Below are 27,331 nucleotides of genomic sequence, written 5' to 3'. Positions count from 1 at the left end.
AATGAATTCTACTTAAAAGTTTTTCACTTATATTCCTTTGTAGAGATACTGATGATCCTTTCTGATATCACCTGACACTTTTAAGAAAGTTTGAGAGAATTTCTCAGAATGACACAAAAACTCCTGTCATTTACAGATACTACAAGTTCAAGGATGATATTTAGTTTTAAAATCTCAACATTCAAATAACTAATAGCTTGACCGAGCATTAGAGAGTATTGCGTACACCCATTTCTGTGGTGACAGAATATGCCACAGAAGAAAAAGACAACTTCAGTGAATTTCTTTTTTTTTTTTTTTTTTAATTAATAACTTCATAGTTCAGGAAAAAAAAAAAATCACAAAAGAGAACTGGAAGAACTACTCTCCACCTTCTTTATAAAAGAGCTTTCTCAAAGAGAGAGACTATATACCTTGTTCACCACTATGTCAAACCTACCATAATCACCTTGGTTTTCACAATATCTATTCTACCACATTTCATGCTCAGCTTCCAAATATCTCTTATAAAGGAGGTGGGGATGTGCTTTAGACAGGTTAAAAATATGCTGCACCTTTACAGTATTTAAACAGTTACACCAAGCATAGTTCATACATTTATCACATTAACTATCACCTGGTAACCATACATTTAAAAAGGTCTAATGTATAGAGTATGTAATACCCATGACAGATACTCTTACTTACTTAAGAGCATATAAAGATCAGGATTCATTCACCCTCCCCATCTACAAGTTAATTCCTCATCTCTTCCTGGTACAATATAAATGACCAAAAAAATCCCTTCATTCCATTGCACTACCGCAACCCTATATGCATAGAAAGGCAGATTAATTATCTGTAACAGGGAAAAGGAAGAGGGGTTTACAAAAGGAACTTGAAGAACCTCTACTGCACAGGTAGTTTAGATGTTAAGCACATGAGTTTTGTTGTTTGTTGGTTTTTTTCCCCCCGTTTTTTTTTCTTAAAGTCACATAATACATCCCTATACAAACATAACTTGAGTAAGTGCAAGCAAGGTTGTACATAGTACTGTAGACTCATTATTCTTGACCATCAAAAAAAACATTCAGCACAAGAGGCTTGAACACCAGCACAGTGACAAGTCTATGCTGAAAGCCCATCTGGGGTGTGAGAAGTGGTGAACGAGAATGCAAAGCACATTTCTGCATATAATGTGCAAAGGCTTGATCTCCACAACTGCACTCAATTTGCTACATGCACAGCCAGAGATGAAAATGAGATCAAAACCAGCTGGGAATGGTTGTCCTGAGAAGATACAATAACCATTAAAAAAAAATCTAAACATAAAATACAAATACAGAAGCAACAGAACATTGTTAATAATATAAAAGACAGAAACACACTGTTGTTGTTAAAAGAAGTTTCAAGTATTATTCCAGATCCAATTTCAATCCTACTCACAGGAGAAAATGCCCAGAGATTAGGAAGAGAAGTCCACACCAAAGTGTATTTTTAATAGCATACGGGCATGGTCAACAGACCCATCCTTGCGACAGCTATTTTCAAAATAAAAATCTAAACAAAAATGCATCATTCTAATTAGCATTCATATTAAGATGTGCATTACTGGAAATAGATGTTTAATTCACTGACACCAGTAGACACGATGTGCTGCATCGTTTGTGCTCCATTATATCACAAGATATTGTGTGTATGCTTCTTAACACTGAAGTATAAATCCTGCTCATAAAATAAGGCATACTTAAAAACAACACGGTATCTACAGAGGTAACTTTGTTTGCTTTCTTCTCATTCTGTTTCACTCTTCTAGGTATGATGAAAAGAAAAATTGGTCCCAGTCGAGGTTTATGAACATTAGCTACCAGATTGTGATGAAACACATCAGATCATATCAATTTGGGGGTGGTGGGTTGTGCTGGGATTTTATTTATTTTTTTTTTATTGATGCTTGGGACATTTCCTGAATGAGCTCTGCAGAAGGCATAAAAATAAATTCTACATTTTTATGTCAGTGACACCAGCATTCCCCTTCATCATCCCTATATCAAATCCAGAAATGCCTCTATATTGCTACAATTTGTCCAAACTGAATCATTTCCTGTAAGATTGTTCCTTCCAGTAAAGCTGCTATATTCTGTTTTAAATTATAGCTTTTTCTACATTTTCACCAGTGTCTGCATGCTAGAGAACAGCTGCATAGCAGAGGTACATATTTAGCATACGATATCAAACCAAAAAAAAGAAATAAAAAAGATGAACCAGTGTGTCCTACTGGCTGCTCTATGTCAAAAGCACTGTTTGGTCTTCTGATATAAAACACTAAAGAAGTAATATTAGCAGAAGTCTGTTCTGCTTCAAGTATTACCCCAACTTTAAAGGTGATTTTCAAATTTTTGTGCAATTATTTTTGTAATTTCATGTGAATAAAAACATCAACACAACTAAACTAAGAAAAGAAACTGTACGTCTTTCACTATAACACTGCACATATGGTAGAAGCTTTAAGTTGAATCAGCTGTTTAATGGACGGATTTATATTTTTTTTTTAAGTGAATATTAACGTGGTTTCTAGCCCAAACACAAAGGGTAGCGACAAAATATCAGACTACCGCAAAATGCAGTTACAAATATACGCTGACAATTTCCTTCTTAAATATTAATGGCTCTTGAAATATCCATCAGATACTTTTACAAAACATTTCTATTTTAAGTCTAAGGATTTTTCTTAGTTTCTTCACAAGTAGTGCAAATACACTCCTTATTCTTAGGTCTTCCCAAGATATGGCTGGTTTTTGTGTGTGTGATTTCTGTTTGTGTTGTTCACTGAAGTGATACAGGGACACTGTAGTCATGAGGATGGAATGCAATGCTTGCTGGACTTTCTTGGAAAAAAAGAACTACCTTATTCATGTACAGCTGTAAAATTCTACAAATTAAAAAGTTCACACCAGGTCACCTGATGCAAAAGTTATTGAGTCCCTGCTATGGGGGAACTGAGAAGATCCCCTGAAACCTTAAACTGTACAAGCATGTAACAGGTTTTTGTCCCCTCTCTACAGACTACAAGTATTCAGTTCTTGAATCGTGTTTGTTCACAAATGTGATTGAATTTCCTGAAATAAATAAAAAAAAAAAGTATTAAAATGTAACAGAGTTCTCAGAAGTCAGGCAACAACAACAAAAAAAAAAGTCAGTGTTTTTCATGGTGTATTTTATACGTTAAGCAGTTTAAAGCAGAACATTTACGCACTCACATGTGTTTTTCAGAACTGATTTAGATCGTTCTCTGCTACCATGTTATCCGTCACAGGATTTTCAACATCTCTCCTGCCTAACCCTTGTTCGTCTTATTATGCACACAGAAAACCTGTTATTAAAAGCATTCCTCTATACTTCTGCATACTTCAAACCCAGAAAGCAATTAAAACAGGAACCAGTGAACTAATTTTGCCCTATACGACATTGGTAATTTTTAGTAGACAGCATTACACAAATCAGTAGGAACTTGAATTAACCAGGCCAAGAATACATTTCAACATGAACATGTTCTTTCACTGGCTTAGAATCTTCTTCTGGAAAGAAAAGGATAAGTTTTTCTCATTCTGTATTAGGTTTTATGGGAATGGCAAGCCCATCTTCCCAAATTAAACAGATAACACAATTTTGTATGAGGCATTTCTTTCCAATTCTGAAAACCATATCGCCCAATACACACTCAACACCCCAACTCCTGTTTCGGTTATGTATATGCATATACACGTGGAAGAGATGATGCAAGAGAGATCATGAATTTTCTCCCTCTTGCTGAATTAGATCAAAAATTAGAAAGAAACCTTGCTTACAAAACCAAACTACTTAGCAAGACAGTTTAGCTCAATAAAAAAAACCCCATAACTGGATATCTAGAAGTGGTATGACAGGATTTTTTGCTTTTATGAATTTTAGGAACTCAGAGCAGCAGCCAATAAAAAGTTCTAGGAACAGCTAATGCTTGAAAGAAAAAAGAAGGGGAAAAAAAAAAAAAAAGGAAAAATCCTGAGTCATTTCCATTATAGATGGAATTATCCACCACAACATGAACAAAGACAACTGATGAGTGCTTTGATACTGAATCAACTTTCTAACATTTCAAAACAAAATCTCCCCTGGGAAAACAGACAGTCCTGCAACATGAAGTTACAGATAGCAGTGGTGTTTCGAATTACATCTGCAACTTAAATCCCAAATTATTTTTCAAAGTTATTTGATAAAACCCTCTGAATTTGTAAGAGGCAGGGGATGAATCTTTTACAAGTCTGTCTTATGATCTCCCTGCATGAGCTGTACAGACTGGTTATTTTCAACCCATAGTACCTGAAATATTAAAGGAATTATGCTAAGTGTGTATGTTCATTGCGGCATTAGATACTGCAGAATCTACTATTCATTAAAGCAATTTCTCAATAAGGGGTAACAGCTCCTCTATCTTAAATTGCACAGAGAGAATTATTTATAAAGTAAGAAGGATTTTTCTACCCTCCCTTGAACCAGTTAGCTCTTAAGAAGATAATTTCTATTTTGTTTTACAAGTCTATAATATTTGTCTTACCACATGTGCATCTTTTCATAAGAACGAAATTGCATTGGTTATTAGTGGTCTTTTTTTTAATCAGTACCCTGATATATTTTGGACGGACATTTCTCATAAATGACCAGATGCCAGAAGCTCATGTCCCCTAGGTATATTAAAACACTTCATAAGTAGAGGGTTAGTCTCTTTTCAGGCCCAGTATTTCATTCGCACCATATGTCCAATTGCTTAGGTCAGGGGCATAAGATCTAGAAACTCCTCCAAAACCAGGAACTTCTAAGTCGCACCAGGTTCCTAATGTTAGATGTTTCAAACTTCTATTGCTTCTCTTATTGCAAATTATTCCCACCAATTTATCCCTTTAAAGTATGTTGCACTTCATTAGAAGAGTCTCTCTTACAGTTTCAAATGGAAATTGCACAGGCTAATTATTGTGCATAGTGTTAATTATTCTGCATACAGTGTTTTTAAGAAGCACCAAGACATGAGCATATGAGAAGCTGCTTCAGTGGGAGAAGAACAGGAATGAAGGGGGAGTTGCGGGTGGGAAAAAAACCTCAAGAGGTGTAAGAAATGGGTTACATCACCTCATGAGTGCTAGCAGTGCCCTTCTGAAATGCACAAAGGGCTCGTTTCAAAGTTGTGGTATAAACAAAAGTGACAGACACCCCCCGCCCAATTTCACCCAATTTTGCTTATGCTGCAACAGTGTTTCTCATGCAGTTTCTGGCACTTTAACGGTTGGGGGCTTTGTTGTTGATTTAAAAAAAAAAAACAACACCAAAACCCAAAAAAACCCCAAAACCACTTTATAAACCGCATAACTTACATGGCATGATGTGCTTTGACCTGAGTTCGACAGTTGCGTCCCCAGTAGCAATCAGGACGTGATGTGACAGTCACTACAAAAAGAGACAATGAAACGATACATTTATTACAGAAGTCATTAAATAAGGTGATGCATATTAAGCCACTGCTAATGGTGGTTACTCATGAGAGCAAGCTTTGCAGAGAAACAAGACATGATTGGCAAGAAATGACTATAAACTATATTGGTCCACCTTTCTAGAAACAAAGCAAACAGTGAAGGACAAAAAAAATAATTCTGAATATTAGGCTCATGCCTAATATGATGAAAGGATTCGGTTCTCAGTGCTGTCAACCGTCATTTTACCATTTAGTTTAACAGAGATGGACTTTACAGTTTAAGACACTGGGCGTGTGTCTAGATACATTTCCATAAGAAAGAAAAATTTATTAATTTGGGTAGAGTTTGTTGGTTTTCCTCCACTTTATAACTCAGCTGTCCAGGAAGCCATTACACTAGAACGAAAAGCAACGCTAAGGAAAAACAAGGTAGACTGACTGTCTTTAATTACAGAGAGCAGCAGAGTTCTCAGCTGTTAAAGACAGGGAAGCTGCTGCTAACAACAGGAACTAGACAGAAAAAAGTAACATTTAAAAGTAGACTGCTGGAAGAGCTTCTGTTCCCAACAGATTTGGGGTTGAAGGAGGCACAGTTGCTTGCATGCTATTTTATACTAAAACTGTAAATGCAAACAGATTTAGAATTAATTTCTAAAAACATTCCTGTTCCTTGCTGAGAGCTGGTAAAATGTGAAGTTGTTCAGGAGTTGCATAATTTTATGTATTTAAATGGGAAAATATATCAAATTACAGCAACTAGTTCCTGTTGACTATATTCTGGATTTTACTGAATTCCTCTTTTCACTATGCAGATTATTCTACAGATGAGAAAACATACCGAATGAAAGGATTGCATTAGGGAGTCTGACAGTAACTATATGCAAACTTAGCAGCTGAAAAGTAAAGTAATCAGCATAAGATGTTATCCCTGCAAAGAGATTTGCACTGGGCTACATGAACGTGCTGAAAAAGAAAAAACAAACAAACAAAACAAGGGTACAAGATAAAACTGACTTTAGGACCTTAAATTACTTTTCCCCCCTCTTACTGCATGAAGCCATCCCCACCTGGCAATTCAGCAACAGGAATATTCTGCCTGTACTGGTAGGCAAGCTCTCGAAAGCTGCGAAGGCCACAACAGTAGCAAAGCACTGTGTTCCCAGTAATTCTGTAATCTGGAGAGAAAACCAGTTTGTACATAATGTCAGCATAAGGCTTGAGAAATCAGATTTAACAAAAATCTCATGATGGCACTGGTTCCATACACAGAACTTCAAACCTCTTGATAATATTACTGAGTTATATACAGACAAAGAGTTACACATGGACAAAATCAAACATAACACGTACCTGACAACATAAAAACTCCTCTTTGAAGAGCTAAGAGACTTTCGTTTAACATATTTTTCCATGTCAAACCCCTGGATGCCAGGTAATCCTGAAAAGAGCAATTTCGATGTTTATTCTAGAAAAATCTCTGACATTAAAGAGTGACCAAGATGTTCACACTCAAATATTTCCAAATCTAGATCTAACTAGGTTATTGTTAATTCTTAATTCGGGTGATACAGGAAGAGCTGATGCTAAATGGAATGCATCTCTAGAATACGATGTCCTCTTACACAGAGACTGAAAGGGCCAAATTATCATCCCCCTATACTTCCAAATATAGACAAAGTAACTACAACTTCAGTCCAGCTGAACATTTGGGGCTCATTAGATTTGCTTTTTACAATCAGGTGCTGCAAGTGACACAATGCTGCCTCTGTAACTGTTAGGCAGCATATCACCATCATTTCATGAGTGATTACATCTACAACTTTGTACATTTATTATTACATACCATACATAATGATTTTTAAACGTACCTTTAGGATATCTGACTCGTAGTGGTTGTTATTTAGGACTCCATCTAAACACTTATCACCAAGATTTATTTCTAATCAGAACAAAAAGAAGAAAAGTTACTATTTCTTGCCCCAACCCCATGGCCCTCATGCATTTACTGAAGATTCTTCTGTTTCCTGAAATAACGTGCACAAACTCATAAGCACCAAGTAAACGACTGTATTCATCATATGCCAAAGCATGTGATATATAACTTCCAGTGGCAAAACCAAGACATTGAGATTTTACGATTTCACCTGCAGTCCACTACTAATCTGCACAAATTAACAGTGCTATTAAAACATACTCCATGAGCTTCAAACTGCAGCCAAGTCATTTCAACTGTTCTAATTTAGTTTTAAAAATGTCTAAAACCTGGAGTTTCAAAGCCTGCACGTTTAAAAGGGTAAGGTTCTTTTCTAATCAGTTAACATCACATGTTAACATCAGAAGTTAAACCCTCTCAAAGCTAAGACACTTACCACTCAAGAAATTTTTTATGTTTGTGATGTGAGGACACAGCCTTTATTTCCTTTTGCATGACTGTGCTACAAATGAATCTATTTTATTTCTTAAATTACCTAAAGTTATAGATAGACAGACATTATTGCAAAGTGAGCAGGCTCATAAGAAATAGATTATTAAACAATACCACAGAATGGTGCCAAACAGCCAAAACATGCCATCCGAGTGCAGCCCCAGTATAAGTGACAGAAGGGTTGCAGACAAACTGTACCTGTAAAATAACAAAGAAAACCCTTGTAAAGACCTGCATGCAACAAAACTCAACAATTATTGTTGTTATAAACCAATGACAATAGAGCCTTGATAAACTTGGTTAAAAAAAGAACAACTTTCTCATTTAAAATACATTCTATAGAGGAATAATAAATTTTATAAAGGAAGATTCTTTCATGCTGTCACTACAAGAGTCCAGATAAAGAATATTCAAATAAAGAACACTCTTCAAAGTGAGCTTAAGTTTAATTAAAAATAAAGAGAGATCTAGTTCTATATCCAAAATTTAAAAAAAAAAAAAAGTACACACATTGCTGAGGAGCCACATGAGGATTCTGTTCACGCTCTGCTCTTCGGTCGGGCATTGGCTGAAAGCAGCAGGTGCATATTACATGACTTCCTTGTGCAGGACATACATATTCCTGGACCGCTAGATGAGATAAAAACAGAAAAAAAAAAAAGAGATAGACCGAACAATGTATGCAATTGCAATTTGGACTAGGAATCTTAGCAAATATTAGCAACATAAAAATCTGAAAGTAACAAGCAAGCAATATCATTTTTACAAAGATACTATAAGAGAGCAGAAAAATGCCATGCTGACTGCAAAACTACGCAGAAGTGTAAAATATTTCAAAGTGTAGGACAGTTTAAAAACTATAAGCCATCAGCAATCTATTTTGGACAACCCCAGAAAAACCATGGTCAAATCTCATGATGCTTGCAGACACCTATGTGAAGTGGTCTCACTCTTTCAGTACTGTGCGTGTGAGTTTGTTGAGTTCATAGCAGCTGTACGAGCTGTAGTGTTTTGGTATCCCACTACTGAGAAGATTTCATGACGCTGACCTGCAGGGAAGTTGGCTGATGTAGATGGTGCATCTCCCAGTGCTTGCATTCCTCCTGCTTCTGTCTCTTGGCCTGTACCAGGTAGAGTTGGAACAGAGTGTCTTCGATACCCTGGGCACTGTCTGCATACTATATATGGTTGACTGAAAGAATAAGATAAGGTCATAGGAAATCACACCAAACAAACGCAAATATAACTCATCCCTATGCTAGACAGGGATGTTCATACTTTCAAAGTTTAAATCTGGAATTTCTTCATCCAGTAACATATGGAAGTTTACATAACTCAATACCTCACAGCTGTGAAGACTGCTGTAGTTGTAGCAGATAAAAGCCTTGCATTTTTTAATATTTCCCAAGTAGTTTAAAAAAAAAAAAAAAAAAAAAAAGTGGTGTGACTGGAAGAAAGACATGCAAGAGAGAGAGGACCAAAGCATGAATAATTATCTATAGAAGAGTTTTTCTGTTCCCCTCTAGACATACAGCAAAAAATGTTTGCTGTTGGAAGTAAAGAGGAGATATTTTGGTGCCTGGGAATCCCTAGGTCAAGCATCAGCTGCTTCAGTACCAGACACCTGGTGAAAGCAGCATTCCAGACACTTAAGTACAATCGTTGCAGCTACACTCATAGGGTCATGGACTGCTTTCTCTCCTGACAAGATTTTAGTCAGAAACCTCTTTTCTCTAAAGCAACAGCCAACTCATAATTAGAAAAGGTAATTTCACATATCTCATATGAAGCTGTCGCACAGTTCAGGATAGAACTGTTGGTCATTAACTGAATCTTGCTGGACTTCTAGGAAGTTCTAATTTTAATTACTTTTTACTGACTGCCCAAGGTTCAGTAAGACAGCCAAGAGAATTGCCAGGATAATTACTGGTAAGAATGAACTTACCTGAAAACAAAAATAAGATTCATTCTGGCAATGATAATGGGAACACTACCAGCAGTAACAGAGTTTGTGAAACTGGCTCAGTTTGTGGGTTTGGGCATTCAAAAATAAGTAAATCTCATTCAGTGCACAACTTAAAAAGACATACCTGATATCTGAAGATTCACTATCTACATCTGACAATTCCAACAAATCTTCAGAACTTCCTTCCTCGTCTGAAAAAGATCTCCGCACTTTAGGTTGCAACATGTCTTGAGTAATTTTGTTTCTAGCATCCATGCTACGTACATCATCTTCATTACGACATTTATCTGGCATAAGAACCAAATTCAAACTTCAAGAGAAAATAACAGCTTGCATCCCTTATCCCCACCCTACTTTATTAACACAGTTACAATTACTGTGTTTTCATTTTCATAAAACTTATTTTTTGGATAACAGTTCTACAAGATCTTAGTTAAATTCCTCCTCTCTGGAGGAATGGAAGTGTAGTATCAGGCAATTTAAGTTTTGTTTTCAAGAGACCATGATCAAAGTTCATTAAATCCATATTCAAGTATATCTTTCAGAAGTATCTGAGTCTAGGTGGCCTAATCAGTGTCCCCTGCTTGATAAAACTGATATCCTTCAATTAAGGAGCAAAATAAACTGCAGAATTCTTAGCAGACTCATTTATATACTAAATCATGTTCAATTCTTACTCAGTATTTGAAATATCACAAGTTATTATGTCATATTAAATGCACTTGTTTTCTTACAACCACATCAGAGAAGACAGCAAAGTAATAATACATACATAGAAATTTAATAGACCAGTCTGCGCATAAATTCAATCATGCAGCTAATGTGTGAAATATATCAGCTTCTGCTACCCACACTGTTCGACTTGCCTGGATGCTGAATCAGATAAGCTTCAACCAAGTTGTTCAATATGTGATTTTTACAAATACGTTCTACTGGACAACGACAAGTTGGACATAGAGAAGATCTTTCCATCCATCCTGAGTAGCAGGCAGCACAAAAAGTATGCATACAAGGCTGCAAGCTGAAAGACACAAACATGAAAACAATGAAAGAAGTGGAGTCAAACCACAAATCTTTCATTTTTCAGATACATTCATAACACTCTAAAAACTGTTTAGCATTGATTTGACTATATAGGTTGGGGTGGAGTCAAGGGTAAGTGATTTAGAAGGCTCCTGAAAACCCTAAACAATCCGGCCTCCTCAAACAGTTGTCACTGAACTGCCTATATTATTACTACACAATTATAGCTTTTGTCATACATACCTTACACAGTCATGCAGCAGTTCTTGGCAGATAATGCACGTTAGTGTTTCTTCCATCTTATCAGGTTTCACATTTGATGTTTTTGCATCTTCAGAGCCAATTTTAATTATACATTCACTTGGAGCTGCTGGTGGAAGACTTGGACAAGTATCCTCCTCTGCAAAGACAGAAGATTCCACAGCATGTACTTTTTGAAGCTTTTTAAGTTTTTTTTTTTTTATAGTGTTAAGAAAAGACTTGAAAGATATACACTGAGTCACTGTTCACTAGCAACAGTCCCACTAAAGGTTCTTGCTTTACACATAACAGCTTCTGCTACAGAAAACATTCTTTTCATTGGACGAGAAATCAAGTCAATAGGAAGCAAGAAACAAATTGAAGAAGGACTGATGACAGCTGACCTGACTCAATTTGGGGCAGGAGGAGTTTTGCTTTTCTTATTTGTTACAATACTAAAACATAAAATAACATTGTGAGGAGGAAAAAAAGTTACCTATCCCCTACAAACACAACCTTTCAAGACTTTTTAAGTTTGATATGCATGCATTCATATTAATAAAGGAAAATAAGCACAGAACCTTATGTTTCTGTTACCCTAATTAGGCTTCTATGAAAAATGGACACAGCTTTAAGTTTCTAATTAAGGTTTTAAAATTAACTTTCAACAATAACATTAAAATAAGAGTGTGCAGGGCAAGTTGTGCAATACTCTAGTATACTAGCCTCCTTTTAGTTTCTTCTTAGCAGGTTCCAAACCTTCCTCCTCCTCCCCTGTCCTTTGAGAATCTGATTCTGCTTTTTCTTGGTCAGTGATTTCTGAAGCGATTACAGAAGTTTCAGTATTCACATCCAGTTTTTCGTGCTCATCATGCAGTGCTCTTAGACACACAGATTGTAGGATGGGAAAAGCAGGCACAGGAGTGAAAACTGAGGATTGTGACCCTGCAAAATAAAAACAGAAACATGAGCATAGCAGCACACAGATATGGGACACGTGAAAGCAACAGGTACCCAAACACTGGTGATGCAACACACATCAATCCAAACATCCGAACAGGAAAACGTGGAGCAAAAAAGCAATGTCTGCATAACTATATTACATGTGTTCTGAGCCAATCCGACTAATTGGAAAGACCTGGGGGGGAAACAAGCTATTAGTTGTGTAACCTTACTTAAAATCCCCATTCCTCTTTAAATTGTAGAGTGCTTATTTGCAAGACTATTACCCACACCAGGTCTTCCTGACAAATATGCCAGGCAGAGGATTTATGCAACATTGATCCCATGTAACAGGTCGGGATCACAGCAGAGGGCAAAGCTCTGTTTTCATAGGAGCATGTCTAGGAAGTCCCTATGAACTGTTGACAAATGCCATTTGCTAGATAGCTGTTCTTGCTCCTGTTCTATTTTAAAAGTTACGCAGCATTGTGGTATTCCATTTGCTGATGTAATGCAGGACACTAGGAATCCACATGGGAATCCACCAGGATTTATCCTGCCTACTCATAGAGCAAAAGTTAAAATGCACATATACACCTGGTATTTTCACAAGAACTTAACAAAGCAGATGCTAAAGACCCAGATAGGGGTAAGAGATTACTCTGTTAAAATTCAAAACTGGAGCAATAGTTGACAAATACTTGACAATTCTTACCAGATGTAGAAGGATTATCCTGCTGAACAGATGCAGACTCAATAAGAGAGGTAGAAGAAGCATTAAAGAGGTTAGATGTAGAAGTAGATGGCTGTGGTTCCTCATAGCAAGACTGAGTAGCTGACGGTGATGAGGTAATTTGGGTCTCATCATTACTTCTTCCTGTACTTGAGGTATCTTTGGTCACATGGCATTGGTTTTCTACATTAACTTCTACAGTTGGAAGGGGGGAAAGGAAAGAAAAAGATCTGTGTGACAGTCACCACATCACGGCTTCAAAATTCCAAGGAATCAAACTCTCTCAAGAAGGTTACATTAGTCATTGGAGCTTAGCTGCTCTTCATGGATCTTGAATTACTTCCTTACCTACTGGTTCTTGAGTTGCATCGTGTTTTGTGTTTAAGGATTCATAGAGATAAGCAACATCTGAAAGTGATTAAAAAATATTGATTAGAATCTTTAAACAAAAATTCACTAACCTTAATCTCACATAAACAACTACTATTCACAAACGTCTGCTTCCCCAAAGTGTCTGACAATGGAAGAGGCAAATGAGGGGTCACCTCTACAGTACAATGTTAATACTCCTACTTATGAGGCAATTAGGAACAGCACAGCAAGATCTTTTCTTCTCAGGAAACCAGGCAGAGCAGCTTTTGTGTGACGTTTAACTTGTGCCAGCCATGGAACCAGAGGCTTAATGATTTCTTAAACCTAAAATCTGCTCCGTGTCAGAACAAACTGTATTTTTACTGATACTTCAATGAAATATCTTCGAAGAAGCTTATTATTTCTCAGCTCACTTCTCAACTTCTTTGATCAATTTTATTTCATTCCTTTGTGAGATACACAAAGCCTCAAAAATATAGATTAAGACATGCCAGAAGTTTCACCCAGAAACTAATTTAGTATCGATCAATAAAACCAACTGGATAATATCCCTTTCTTCTCCCTCCTACTTCAACCTCATACGCTTCCAAAGATTCCCCTAACTTGCTACTTTTTTTCCACTTCCAGCCACTTAGCAGCAAATAAGACTCTTTTAGTTTGTAGCAACCCTTTTTCTGATCAAAAGTTGAGTATTGTCTCCTTCTGAACTACTCAGAAAATCCAAACAGGCATGCCAAATCTAAGTTGTCCCTCTGTCTTTGAAGATGGAGAATCTGAAAAAAACCAAACTGGAGGCTTGGTAATTCATATACTTGTTAACGCAAACAGAAATCAGTGATTCAGTTCATTACAAAGTACCTGGAAAATTGACGTAAAGTGAGCCTTTCCAAATAGCATCAACTGCAATAGTACCATCTTAGAAAGGGTTTGTGAGATAAACAAGCCATAAGACAGACAAATAGAGTTTATCACTGCCTCCTTTAACATTTACATCAGACAGCATAAATCATTCTGATCTGTCTGTATATAAATTAACAGTAATTTCATAAAGGAAGTATTTCAGTAGTGAGTATATATATTACTAGAATTTTTTAGATTAACAGTTCATATATTACTATATGAAAATTGTAAATACAGTTTTGTGTTTTACATTAAATATCATGCTGTAAACGTATCTAATACTACACCCTCCTATCTCCCAGTACATCCAATTATCTTCACAATAATAGTGGAGCTTATGACCATACAAAGACTGTCTGTTCACCTTAAAGTTCCACTTTAGAGCTATCAAATACAGTAATGAGAATTAACATTTAAAATGCCTCTTTCATCTAAAGTCTTTTCCAGAAAATGAGTGCTCTCTACTAAAATTTAAATACTACGTACTTCATTGTTAAAAGAAGTGCATGCCAATAGACAGAGCAGGCACAACAACACATATGTAAAAACAAAGCTTGCCCATTCCCCCTGTCCCCCCATTTATCAAAGCTGAACCCCATCTGTTATTTCATAATAATGAGTAATTAAATTCTTTCTGTAAATCTTTTCAGTCAGTGTTGGATTTAATCATCCTGTATACCTGAATGAAATGAAACGGTATGAAATGCAAAGGTATGAAATGAAAATCCTGCTGCCTCAACAGTTATCATTTCCCAAATCTTTTATGAACATCTTTAAGACAGATGCCAACACAGATCATTCATGAAATCTTTTAATAATTTCATTCCATTGCAAAAACTGAGCATTTACACCTAAACCTTGGTCCCTGACTTTTACCCAGTTAACACATGAAAGAAAACTACTTCCTGCTCAACAATAGCTTGGCTTATTTAAAAACCTTCAAGGAAGAACCCCCATTTTTATTTTATTTTCTTATTTTAAAATTTAATTATGCTATTTCAGTTGCATTATCCTGAAAAGAATTCCCACAAAGAATTATAGGCATGCAAAGCATGAGTCTTCTTTAAGGCCACACAAATATTTTTTCCAGCTTTACTAATTCTACTTTCACTCTAGGGTTTTCCCAACCTTCCCCCCATTTTGCCTCTTCCCCCTTTAAAAAAAAAAACCCAAACAACAAAACAATAAAACCAACACGAAACAAAAAGCTTTTGCAGCCTTTCCTTCTGGTGTTAAAATTGCTTGAATATAAAGTATCACTATATAAACTATCACTAACTACCCCAGCAATTTGACTTCTAAAAGAAACACCAGGCACGTGACCTGGACCTCATTAGTTACCATTCCATGCATTAGTTCTTCCAAAACTACTTCTAGGCACATTTCAATTTCAGACAGTTGCTCAGACTTGTCCCTGTAAAAGCTGGCACATCCATGACGTCTTCTAGAGAGACTTGTTTTTAAACATTAACAAATTATTTGCCTTAAAACTGAGTAATTCTGTTTTAATTGTACTGATATTTCTTTTCTCTCATGACTCAAAAAAATGACCAAGTATGCCATTTAAAAAAGAAAAAGAAAAATCATTTACTTACTGTTCTCTGGCTCATTTTTTCTGTAAACAACATAGATCACATCCCCAGTTTGTAAAGGGTATGTCTGCTTCTTCACCACTTTCAGTTTATTAATTACTGTTCCATTAGTACTGTAAAGAGAAAGAAAAAGAAACTTGGCATAAATGTTTTCATAATTACATAGAAGCAGGCAGGGAAAAGACAAGATACTTTTTTTTTTTTTTTTGAAAGCCAATGTTTTTTCTTCATTGAAAGTAAGCCAGGATCAAAAAAACCACCAAAATATCCAGAAACAAATAAAAAATTGTCCCAAAGACAGAAGTGCAGAGCTAGTAGGGCTTCAAAGCTCATTTGCAGCTACTGGTAAAGAGATGGTAGCTGAGAAACAGACAGACAAAAGATCCCTGACATTTGGCCAATGTCTCAAAATAATTAGGTGATTGTTTCTGTACGATAATCTCCATCCTTTAAGTATAAAACAGGAAAGGGCAATAGGAGTTTTATTCAAAAAGTTCTATGTTATATTTTACAGTTAACGCTGGGAATCTCCTAAGACATTCTGTGATGAAGGAACTTCCTGTACAGACTGGGACATTATACAACATTAATTTTTCTCCCCTCTTGCTTCAAATAGTAAAAAACATAAAATTCCGAGGTTACTTACACTGTCTGCAACTCAAAAGCAAGAAGTTAGTATGGTGGAAAAACAGTTATACATAATTAAATGATGAGTTGGAATTAATTATTTTGATATTGATAAAAACGCCAGGACTCATGGAAGAAATTAAATTGAGTAAAAGGAAAATGCACAGCATTGCATTAATGGAGGTACCTCTGCACCTTCACTATTGGTGATGTTTTATACACAACTATTAGTGTTTTATAACAGAGTCAAGTTATTCAAGTATTGAATAATTCCAGCTCAATTGCAATAAGCCTCTTTCAGAGCTGCAGCATTCTAGAATTTCAGACTTCTGCCATTCAAATTCTTCACAATATAAAAGAACAGAAAATCTGCTCCTCTCCCTCAGCAAAGCAAGCTGCTGCATGAAATACCAGCGAACCTCTGCTGCCACCTCCTGGAGGTCACCACTGGTGTCTAGGACACAACACCAGACCAGTTTCTCTGTAGAGAGGGATGGCTATTTAGAAATAAGCACCCTCCCTTTTCATTATTTTCCTTTTAAAAATCAACCTAGAAAAATCTCTTGTCATTTAGTAACATGAACAGAGAAAGAAAATTAGGAGTTTCTACTGTTGACCTTTTTGGACACAAAGTCAAAAGCATTACATTAAAATGTCAAAAGGAAAAGAAAGCCTATTTGAATGACTACAGCAAGTCTTGATCAAGGCATCAGTTCTTGCTCTCCCCTCTGCAACCGCTTTCACTATCTACATGGTTGAATCAACTAATCCAACATAAATAACAAGACACAAAAAAAAAAAAAGTTACTTTAAACATCAATAAACAAACAAAAGTTTTTGTGTCACATCAGTATTTGCTCAATTAAAGAATCCTCAAGCTTCTCCTATAAGCAAGAAAACTATTTTAAGCTTGCCTTTTATACTTCAGGGATCCAGATGCTGACTAGTCCAAAAGACACACGCACCAAACAACCAGCCGAACAGAGATATTAGTAAAAGAATGACAGTTTGTCAATTAAGAAGAAAAAAGAATTTTAGTCAGTTTGTTAGAAACTATACTAATTTTTAATTTAACACTGATGCTAGTGATAATATATTAGAAATATTATGTCGAAGAAAATGTTGCACCTCCTTCAGTTGGCAAAGAAACAGCAAAGCTTACAACAATCCCTGAAAACTGTCAGAGGCTCTTTAACAAAACTAGGAAACATCCAATTTGACCTCCTTAGTTTTCCAGAGGGCAAAACAGAGCATGCATGTCCTATCTGCCGTAAGAGTTTTAGACCTTCTTTTGTAATAAAACAGCTAAACTCAAGTAACAAGAATTGTCTCTTACTGAGGTTTAGCTTCTACAGGCAATTCCTAGTCCCAGTATTTCACTAAACATAGGGAAAAAAAAAGTCTCAACAATGTATTTTATTAAATTGCTCTGTCATGACTGCCAAGTTCCAAGATGGTTATGAGGGAGAGTAACTCAAGTGAGGTATTCTCGGAAAAAGAATAAAAATTTTAAAAAAAGTATCACTACACATCTAGTACCTCTAGTAACCACTTGTAGTTGATCTCGCAAGGCAAGCTGCAGGAATAGCTACCCAAGACCCTAATTGTCAAATTGATTACAAATAGCCAAATCTTTTCAGTTCTGCACAGTTACACAGACTTCACTAAGAGCCAACTAACAAATTATTTGGTATTCACAGACCCAAATGAAGTAGGAATAAACTGATACCACTTAACACAGAAAACCATAAGCTTTTCTTAAACACATTAGCAAACTGAAGTAGTTGCATTAATATCTCAGCCAATAACCAAAGGAAAAAAAATATCCAACTCCCCCAGGTAATTGCATTAGACTTTCATCTCCAGTTGCAGGATTTAGCATGAGGTATTTAACAGATATGGTGACATATAAGATTAATGCTGTGGGTATTTTTTAACTAGCCACACAAGACAAATTATGACATTTATATCTTTCAAATTAAAGCATGGCCCCATAAAATAAGTAGAAAGAACAATGAGAATCTCAAATATGAAGGCCATTCATTAAGACTTAATACTGAATTGATACCAACTGGCTGTATAACTTTTGAGGAGGTGAAGAAAAATGGTACTATTTGATATAAATTGTCTGCATTGTGAAACAATGTCACAAAAGGTCCTAATGTCACTTTTCTAAAGAGTGGAAGAAAAAAAAAAAAGTCAGGCCTTGACTCAATTCCAATGCAGTTGATGACTTTACAGTTTGATTAACGAACCATACATTACCTTTACTTCCCAATCCCGACTGTTGTGCAGAATTGATGCGAAATGCTACATTTCACTCAGAACAAGCTTACTTTTGAAGTAGGTGAATGATCTGTGTGTTGTAACATACCTTGGTATCCTTCTGAGAAAAATGCCAGTCTGTTACTTTTTAGTAATTACTAGCGTGCACCCAGGAAAAAAATATAATTTACGGGAGAGCTTCTGGGTTAATAGTTTTAATAGTTACCTGCTATTTAAATGCATATTATCCTGAACACACTGTAAACTGAAATGAGTTTTGAATTCCATTACATTAGAGAATCTCTTCTGTACTGTGTCAGTCTCCATTCTTTTAAAGTTTGCAGAAATAGTTTTGACTTGTAGGGCGAGGAGAATTTAGTAGCAGAAAGAACACCAGTGCCAACTGAAGATCAGCCTCCAGTTTACCCTCAGAAAGGGAATATCTCCTTGCCTATCACATGAGTATCAGCCTTGTGTAAATAGTTTTCTGCTCTGAAACATCACTTACTTCTTACAATCCTTAAAAAAAAAATCCTAGAAGACAACAAGAGGAGGTCTTAAAAAAAAAAAAATAAATTACCCTAGTTGATTTTAAAATTTCTTTTTCAAAATGGAGAAACTTACAATTGCTTTTATGTTGGGCAAGCCAACTACCGCCTCCACTCTGTTAGGACAGCTTGTATTATTCATTTTATTTCAAGCAATATAAAGCAACTAGTGCATGGTTTGGAAACTAAAGCAGAAACATACCCCAAAAAAGGGCGAGTCTGTGAATATTTTATTGTACTATTTGCTAACTCTTGGCTTTTGTTATTTCCAAACTTCTGTTTACTCAATAATTTTGAGTTCTCTACACATTTTCTTTCACCTGCAAATTTATGGTAATTCTTTCCAAAGTAGATCTGAGAACTCGTTATGCTACCAGGGAGATAAAAAACAGTGTTGGCTGTCTGATGATATTCTTTGGGCTAGCTACAACACAGAAACAAAGTCCACTCAGTTCAACTGTCCCACACTAGCTGTCTCCTTCAATGCATTCCTCTTCACCAGAAAAATCTGAGCTTGACCACAGCAATGCTTCCAAACTATTTTCCACTTCAGAGAAGAAAAAGCTGATGTTGCAGTATTTTTCTGGGACTCTGGGAATCTGTATTGCCAACTCAAACATTTTAAAAAATCTTCTTTCAGCCTGCTTGGTTTTTTGGAGCTCATCTGATATTTGGCACAAACATTGGAAGATACAGAAGCACAGACAGTCTTCTGCAAGTAGTCAGATCAACCCGTTTAGACTCTTGATTCAGCAAACGGTAGCCACACTTCATACCAGCTTACAGGCAAGCAGAACACATAAAGGAGCTTATTCTTTTTGCTAGATACATATAAGTGTAACATGCATAAGCAGCTAATTGGTAGTACTCCATTAAGTGCAGCATTTCTATTACACTACCATTGTAACAAGCCCCACCTTTCCATGAATATATCATATAGAAAATTAACTTTAATTTGGCTTTGCCAGTTTTCTGCTGGCTGCACCTTCTGCCTCAGGGGAAGGGGTGGTGTGCATGTGTAGGAGAAAAAAAGGGCAGGAATATTTCTGCATTATTTACAATTCCTTTAGCTTGTATTATCATGACATTGGTCTAAACTAATTCTACCAGCTACATGCAACTGAAACTAGGGATGGTTTCTCAGGCTTAGATTTACAGCTGTGCTCCGAGACTGCCACGATAGGCAAACACGGCCTGATCTGTTGTTTGAAACGTCTTGAAATTTGGGATGACATTGGAAGAATGACAGTTATAAGTGATTTCCTAGACATCTTAGCTAGGCCTGATATTTTTTCCCCAAAATTTAGCATTCCATCCCACAGCTTCTGGGAGTATAAGCCCTCCAAGAATCTATGCAGGGACTTACCCTGACTATTTTCTCTAGCTACAACCTAGAAGTGGGGAGGAAATACACCGTCATCAAGCTTGTGGATGACATCAAAGCAGAGGCAGAACTGGCTGCCATTCAGAGGCACTTAGACAAGCTAGAGGAATGGGCTGATGGGAACATCATGACATTCAACAAGGACAAACCCTAAGCCTGGGATGAAATAACCACCTGCGACAGTACAGGCTAGAGACCAACCAGCAAGGGTTCTTGGTGGATCTTATGAGTAAGCATAAGATCATACACCTTGGACTTATGCCTAGGCATAAGTCAGCAGCATGTCCTGGCAGTGACGAAGGCCTACAGCACACTTGGCTGTATTAACTGGGATATAGTCAGAAACTCTAGTGAAGCGATTATTATTCCCCTTTCCTTGGAACTCATGAGGTCACATCTAAAATATTACATTTAGGGTCACCTAGTACAAGGAAGGTCTTTATAAACTCAAGAAAGTCAGTGAATAGCCACTGAGACAGCCAGAGGGCTGGAGCACGAGACTTGTTTTGCCTGGGAGAAGTACCTATGAGGAAGTCACTAAGACAGAGACAGGTTTTTTACTAAGGTGACAAAGGTCAAGGAAGATTGAAACAGGATACAAGGGAGGAGGTGCGGAAAAAAATCACTACGAGGATGATCATGGTCTGGAATAAGGGCCCCGAGAGCCTACAGAATACCCGTCCTTGGAGGTTTTCAAGACCTGACTAGAGAAAGCCAAAACAGCCTAGTCCAAATCCAGTGGTGGCCCAACTAAGTGACCTCCTGAGGTCTCTGAAGTCTCTTCCAACCTGAATAATTCTTTATGTTCTGTTTTATTCAAGGAAATAAAAAGGAATGCATAGCCCACGTAAATCTCTGGAATTGAGTTCCTCACCCTGAAAAAGACTCCTTTTAATAGCAACATAGCTGCTAATTGATCAAGAGACAGAAAAGGAGCAGAGATGAAAAAATTCTGCTGAAAGAAAACCATAAACTAAAGCTCATACATTCTGCCAGTGCCCCCCAAAATGTGCATGCCAGTCAATTAGACAGTTCAAACGTTTTTCAGAATATTCTTGGAGGGATTTTTTGTCAAAAACTCAGCAGGTATTCGATACTAACCCTGAGCTACCAGAACAATATATCTAATTGCATTCTGGGATGTTGGAACAGGGATTCAGCACGATACCCTTCATAACCTCAAACGGGAAATTTCATCTTTATGTATGTACATCAATATATTTTGAAGTGTCATCTTTGTCTTTGGGTAAAATACCTTCCAGACATGAAAAATGGCGGGAGCTGGCAGAAAAGTATTATTTGTTTCTTTACCGAGTGCAATAACCTGGCAGAAAAAGAATGTGGTTTACAGAAGCATTTTAAAATGTCACAGAGTTCTTGAAATGTAATAAACCAGAAGCCTTCTGCAATCTTAGACAAAATATCCTGTCAAAAATGAGGCAGATGAAAATTTGAAGAGGGTTACAATTTCCTCCTAAGAAACACCATTTCATTCAAATTCCTATCTCAAATTTTATAAAGGAGACTAGAAAACAAACTAAAATCCATTGGAAACCACCCACAACCCCTGCAGTGCTATTTGTACTCCCACAGTAGCCTTAGAACTCTACATGAAATGGCTTCACCAGTATAGCAAGTTCACTGGCCTTCAGTATGTGAAGATGTAATTAACTTTATATACTAAAAGTAGTTCCACTAAATTAGCTTAGCTTTTTAACAGTAGTTTCAGTGAAGTACATGTTTAAATCTTTCTATATTAAGGGCCTTAGTTCTCACCCCCCTAACTGAACACAGAAACACCCATAAGAGAAAATAATCATTCTGGTTAAACAAAAGAAAACAAAACTGCAATATCAAAAGTAGTTAAACAACAGTAGCAAACATCTTCTATGATTAAATTAGATTGAATAGGCTCCAATCTCCATCTGACATGCCCACCACAACTGCTAGACTACTACAGTATCTATGGTATATAGGCTGCTGATACTCTGAATACCAGAAAGATGTATAACAAGTACAGATTTTTTACTCCACATCTATTTTATGCTTTGAGATCGTCACTGCAGGCATTTTCTTCCCTACACAAGTGCCTGAAATGAGGCACACTCATGCTTAGAACTTTTAAGAATGCTGGCATCACTTTTTTCACAGGTCTACAGAAATATGCTACAGAACTATTACATCAAGAGTATTTTTCATCCAATAGGTTATGAATGACTTTGTAGAGAAAAAAATATTTAGAAAGAGCCAAAAAACCTCCAAACCTAGATGTAAAAGCAGGGAGGAAAAAAAAAAAAAAAAAGGATTTACTATTGATACCTCAAGCAACACACAAGATTTTACTTCACAGACCAAAAAAAAAAAAAAAGAGTAGAAGTTCACAAAAGAACCAACCTTGTATCTTCCAATGACACTTGACCAGATTCTTCATCCACTATGATTTTACAGTGATCTCCAGACACCAACTTGTTGCCAGGGAAAGATAAGTCACAACCTTAAAAAGAAAACAGATTTTCCACTGTGCTTAAAAATACACATTACACAGACAGATCAGCATCCTACATGGCTATAAATGCACAACAAACTGACTCATGTACATCTGCAATAGTTCAAAACTTCCCCTGGCATATAGGCAGCAACACCATCTAGTATGTGAAACATAAATACCAGCAGTGAGATAGCTCCATGTGCTGATATAAGCTTATTTCAACCATTTCAAGATGTTTCAGTTCCCTCATCAAACCACAATTACTCTGTTGCAGATTGGTACAGAGATAAAAATCACACATATTTGAAGCGTTCAACCTAAATTCACAGAGCACCCAGCTCTTTTTCCACATCGTTGCAACACTGTTTCATTGGATTTAACTTCTGCTTCATTCCTGTACATCGGGGGGGGGAAGGGCAGAAGTAGTAAGAACAGCTGATAAATAAGAGAATATCACTGTTCTATGTTAAAGTCTTTTTTTATTATTTCTTTTTAAATAGGAAATTTTTCCTCACCTCTGTTGACAGTGCTATTACATTAAAGCTGAAGGGAGATTAAAAATCCAGGACTACAATTTAGGGATATGGAGGAGAAGTGCAATGACAATGCTGCCATGATAGAAACCTTCCTACCTATGACTCCAGGGCTCTGAGCAAATCTAGTATTTTTACTTCATTTTAACATTGAATGTTCAAGGCAACGCTCAAGGTTCCCTGCCTAAGACACTAATCTCTCTCACAAATGACTCAAAGTACTTGCTTACACAAAAGTTGTAATTAACAACCATGATTCACTTCCACCTATTCACGCTGTATGTGCGCTGTATCTCAGCCTGCAAGAGCAATGTATCCAGAAGGAAAGTAATAGCCACTACATATGCTGGTGACATTTTATCACTAGTCTGCTACTAATACCCAAGGAACAATCAACAGCTATGGAGTTAACTGTTGCCACACAACTTGTGATGTTAGGAAGCCCACTGAAAGTGAGTAGATTTCACTTTATTCAGGAGCATGCCAAAGTTTCCATTCTATTGTATGGAGTTGGACTTTCATATGGGAACAGGAAGGTCAAAATGCTCTAAACATGATTTCTAATACTCCTGAAGAGTTTCTAAATAATACTTATGACCCAAAATTTGGTAATCTTGTAACCACTTATTTTATAAATCCATTAGCAAACAGTTACTACTTGAAGAATCTACCTACAGTTCAGACAATGATAAGCAATCTAAGTGGATGTTACCAAACGTAAAGAGGCAAAACATTTTTCCTACAATACATTATCTGGATTTCTCATAGAGCGATAGCACCTGGTGTTTGAGACTATTTACAGAATGTGACTCGCCAATCAAATAGCTTGAACTGATCAACAGGAAGCTAAAAATTAGTGTTGTCAGGGCAGAGTAAAAAAATTAAAACACTGTGATGATTGTTTTAAATACAGTAAGCATTAAATCCTTTAAAATAAAGGCAAGTAGTAATAGCCCTATCCTCTGAGAACAAAGCTTTCAAATCCACGCTCAGAGAAACTTTCAGTGCTTGTTAGCAATCTTTGTATGGCCAGAAAAATTAAGCGCTTTTATGTGGGCGTTTCATTTGCTGTGAAGCACAAGCAATTTGCACTGCAGTTCCAACTTATTTTAACCACAGAAACAAAACGCAAAATGAGAACATAAACAGGACTGATACACAGAAACCCTTCTGAATCAACAGACTTTTTTTCTTATTTGTACAAACTGCCACAGACAACTTAAAAGGCATATTCGCTTTTAAGCATGCACAAGTTGGTAAAAAAGAAAAGGTTAGTGTAAAACTTCCTCTTCACACAGAGCCAAGAGGTAAATTAGGCCCAAGGGACAGTCTGGCAAGCATCTCCAACAGCTGAAAGCGCCAAACCCAACCAGTTTCAATCCACCTTCCAGTGTTTTAAAGGTTACTAAGGGGATCGCTGCTGCCCCCCAAACACCGCCCTACGTCGTGTCCCTGTCCCCCACCTTTCTTCCGACCAATTGTCCACTCTCTTTTCAGCAGCAAGACGTGCGGCTCTGCCTCATCAGCACCCAGACGGATCAGCTTCCCCCAGGGCTGCTGCTGCCGCCGCTGGCTCTGCTCGCCTCCTTCCGAGTGCTCCATTTGGATTCACATCTGACAAAAACAAACAAAGCGAACCCAAACCCCACGATCACACAGCACCCAACGGGAAGGGGAGGGCTCGCTCACGCCCGGCAGCCCCCCCCCCGCCTCCCGGGGGCCAGCCCTGCGCCCCGCAGCACCTCACACCCCCGGGGGTTTCCCCGGCCTCTGCCCTGTCCGCTTCCTTTTGTGTGGAGCTGGGAAGCCCTCCCCCTAGGCCACTCGCCCCCCCACCGCCAGCCCACCCCCTTCCCTTCGCCCCCACCCCACAGGGCCTGAGGGGGAGCGGGCAGGGGGAGCGGGCAGGGGGAGCGGGCTGGGGCGGCCTCCCTCCCTTCCTCTTCTCCCCTCCCTCCGCTCACTTCTCTCCCCAACTTTCCGCCCCCGGCGGGCTCTGCTCCCCCGGCGGCGAGGGGCGGGCAGGGGGTGCTGCGCCCCCCGCTCCTCCCCGGCCGCCTCCGCCCGCCTGCTGCGGCCCGCCGCCCCCTCCCCACGGCGCCGGCCCTTACACCCCGTCCCGCGGCCCAGGCGGCTCCTGTCAACAGACATTGCCGATCAGCTGATCAGGGCGGGGCGGGGCCAGGCCTGCCATTGGAGGCGGTGCACGGCGGGAGGGGCGGGCCTTCCGGCCACCGCCACCGAGCCCGGCGAGCTAGAGCGTCGCGCTTTCCGCTATAGCGAGGCTGGGGCGCTGGTGGCGCCTGGGTGGACATCTTGGGTGTGGGCCGGCTCGCAGGCGCGATAAGGCGCTCGCCGCCATCTTTGTTGCGGGCGCATCGAGCCCCTCGCAGCGAGCTGTGTGTACCGGCAGAGCTCTTTTAATCGCTCACGTACAGTGAAAAATACCTGTAGTTTAACTCTTCGGTGCTGAAGAGTTACTTGTTTGGCAGTAGCAGTTAAATAAAAACATACTCGCTGTTCTGGCAGCATGCTATGGGAAGAAAGTTCACACTGAGGCAGGACCGGTGGCCGTTAATGGGGGTTTACACCCAGAGGGGGCAGCCCCGGTTTTCATCAGGAGGTTCTTACAAACCAGAACCTTCAGTTATGGGGACAAGAGCAAGCAGTAGAGCTTTCTGCACCTTAAGAAGCGTCACTTTGCTCTTTGTTGCCCCACTGACCACCTCATTTCAGTGCTGCCTTCTACAGTCATTGGAAACTAGCTAAAAAAAGAGACCCAAAACAGCAATAAACTCCCCAAACAAAACAGCAAGTGGCAGATCTCCTCAGTTCCCCAATGGCAGGCCCATCTCCTGCGGCCCTGCTGGGTCTATGCTCCTGGCCCACCACACCAACCCCGCCTCTGTGGGGGCATCACCCTCATCCTCCTTTCCCCATGTCTCCACCGCGTCTCCCCACCCTCTCCATCCCACTGGGAGCCACCTCAGAGAGCTAAAATGACTGGAAAGAAATCGCTCAGTTGCTTACATCCTGCTCTTACATTAGGCCTGTCTGGGATCCAGCGGAGCGGCACCATCTCTCCCCACCATGAGCTCCATGCTGCCTCCGCCTGCCAGCCCCACAGCCAGGCTACCTCAGGCAGTCGCCCCTCGCATCCGCCTGGATTCCAGCTGGCAGCTGCCTTTCCTCTGCCAGACCCGTCCAAATAGTTGGACCTTCTTCCTCACGGTTTGCTGGAAGACTTCTTATGCATCAGTCTCTCTTCCCTTGGTCTGTCCATTGGAGGATTCCACAACCTAACCCAAATCAGCTGACATAACCTGGCCCCACAAGGCCCACTGAGAAAGCCAGTACCTGAAATTTGATGGTCCTTTCCCTCTTTGTGTAAAATATGATCACTACTACCCAATTGTTTATCTCCTTTTTCCTCTATGATGGTTTTGTTGTTTTCCTGGGACATCCGTTCCACCACAATCTTTTTAGGCCAATTAACACCCCATTTCAAGTGCCTTCTTAGGCAAAGGAATTGTAGAACATCAGTACAACATCAGTAGCAACATTCCTAGTTGTGAATTCCTTTATCACATTCATATGAAGGACTCAAATAGTTTTATGTTCATCAAAACAGAGGAGGAAGAAGCTGAGCTATCCTGCATCTCCCTGCTGGTTGGTGGTTAGCTTCTTAAATTAGTCATATAACATGTACAGAGGCAGTGAACCTCTTTTTTTTCCCCTTCACTCAAATGATTTTGAAGTTTGGATTAAATCAGAAGGCATGAAAACAGAAACAAAACACTGAAAACAAAAC

The 27,331-nt window shown here is 38.4% G+C and overlaps 1 protein-coding gene across 2 annotated transcripts; it reads right to left on the bottom strand.

The window, feature by feature from the left end:
• Positions 1 to 303: 303 nt before the first annotated feature.
• On the bottom strand, positions 304 to 25,687 carry CHFR (checkpoint with forkhead and ring finger domains). Of its 2 annotated transcripts, XM_074159330.1 has the most exons (18): positions 25,632 to 25,687; positions 24,984 to 25,134; positions 22,894 to 22,993; positions 15,679 to 15,788; positions 13,160 to 13,219; positions 12,794 to 13,006; positions 11,863 to 12,081; positions 11,140 to 11,296; positions 10,740 to 10,894; positions 9,998 to 10,160; positions 8,957 to 9,099; positions 8,418 to 8,537; positions 8,022 to 8,105; positions 7,351 to 7,421; positions 6,833 to 6,920; positions 6,550 to 6,657; positions 5,385 to 5,457; positions 304 to 3,098 (listed from the first exon to the last, which is right to left on the bottom strand). In XM_074159330.1, the coding sequence occupies exons 2-18, from the start codon at positions 25,120 to 25,122 to the stop codon at positions 3,056 to 3,058; spliced, it is 2,046 nt and encodes a 681-aa protein (XP_074015431.1). In that variant the 5' UTR covers positions 25,123 to 25,134; positions 25,632 to 25,687; the 3' UTR covers positions 304 to 3,055. The 2 variants fall into 2 exon arrangements, with proteins under 2 accessions (XP_074015431.1, XP_074015430.1); XM_074159329.1 differs by lacking the exon at positions 25,632 to 25,687 and having other exon boundaries at positions 305 to 3,098; positions 12,794 to 13,012; positions 24,984 to 25,122.
• Between the last annotated feature and the right edge of the window lie 1,644 nt (positions 25,688 to 27,331).

This window comes from Numenius arquata, chromosome 16 (genome assembly GCF_964106895.1).
Source record: "Numenius arquata chromosome 16, bNumArq3.hap1.1, whole genome shotgun sequence".
Lineage (NCBI taxonomy): Eukaryota > Metazoa > Chordata > Aves > Charadriiformes > Scolopacidae > Numenius > Numenius arquata.
The sequence above is the reverse complement of the archived record's forward strand: the minus strand, read 5'-3'. Positions and strand labels throughout refer to the sequence as shown.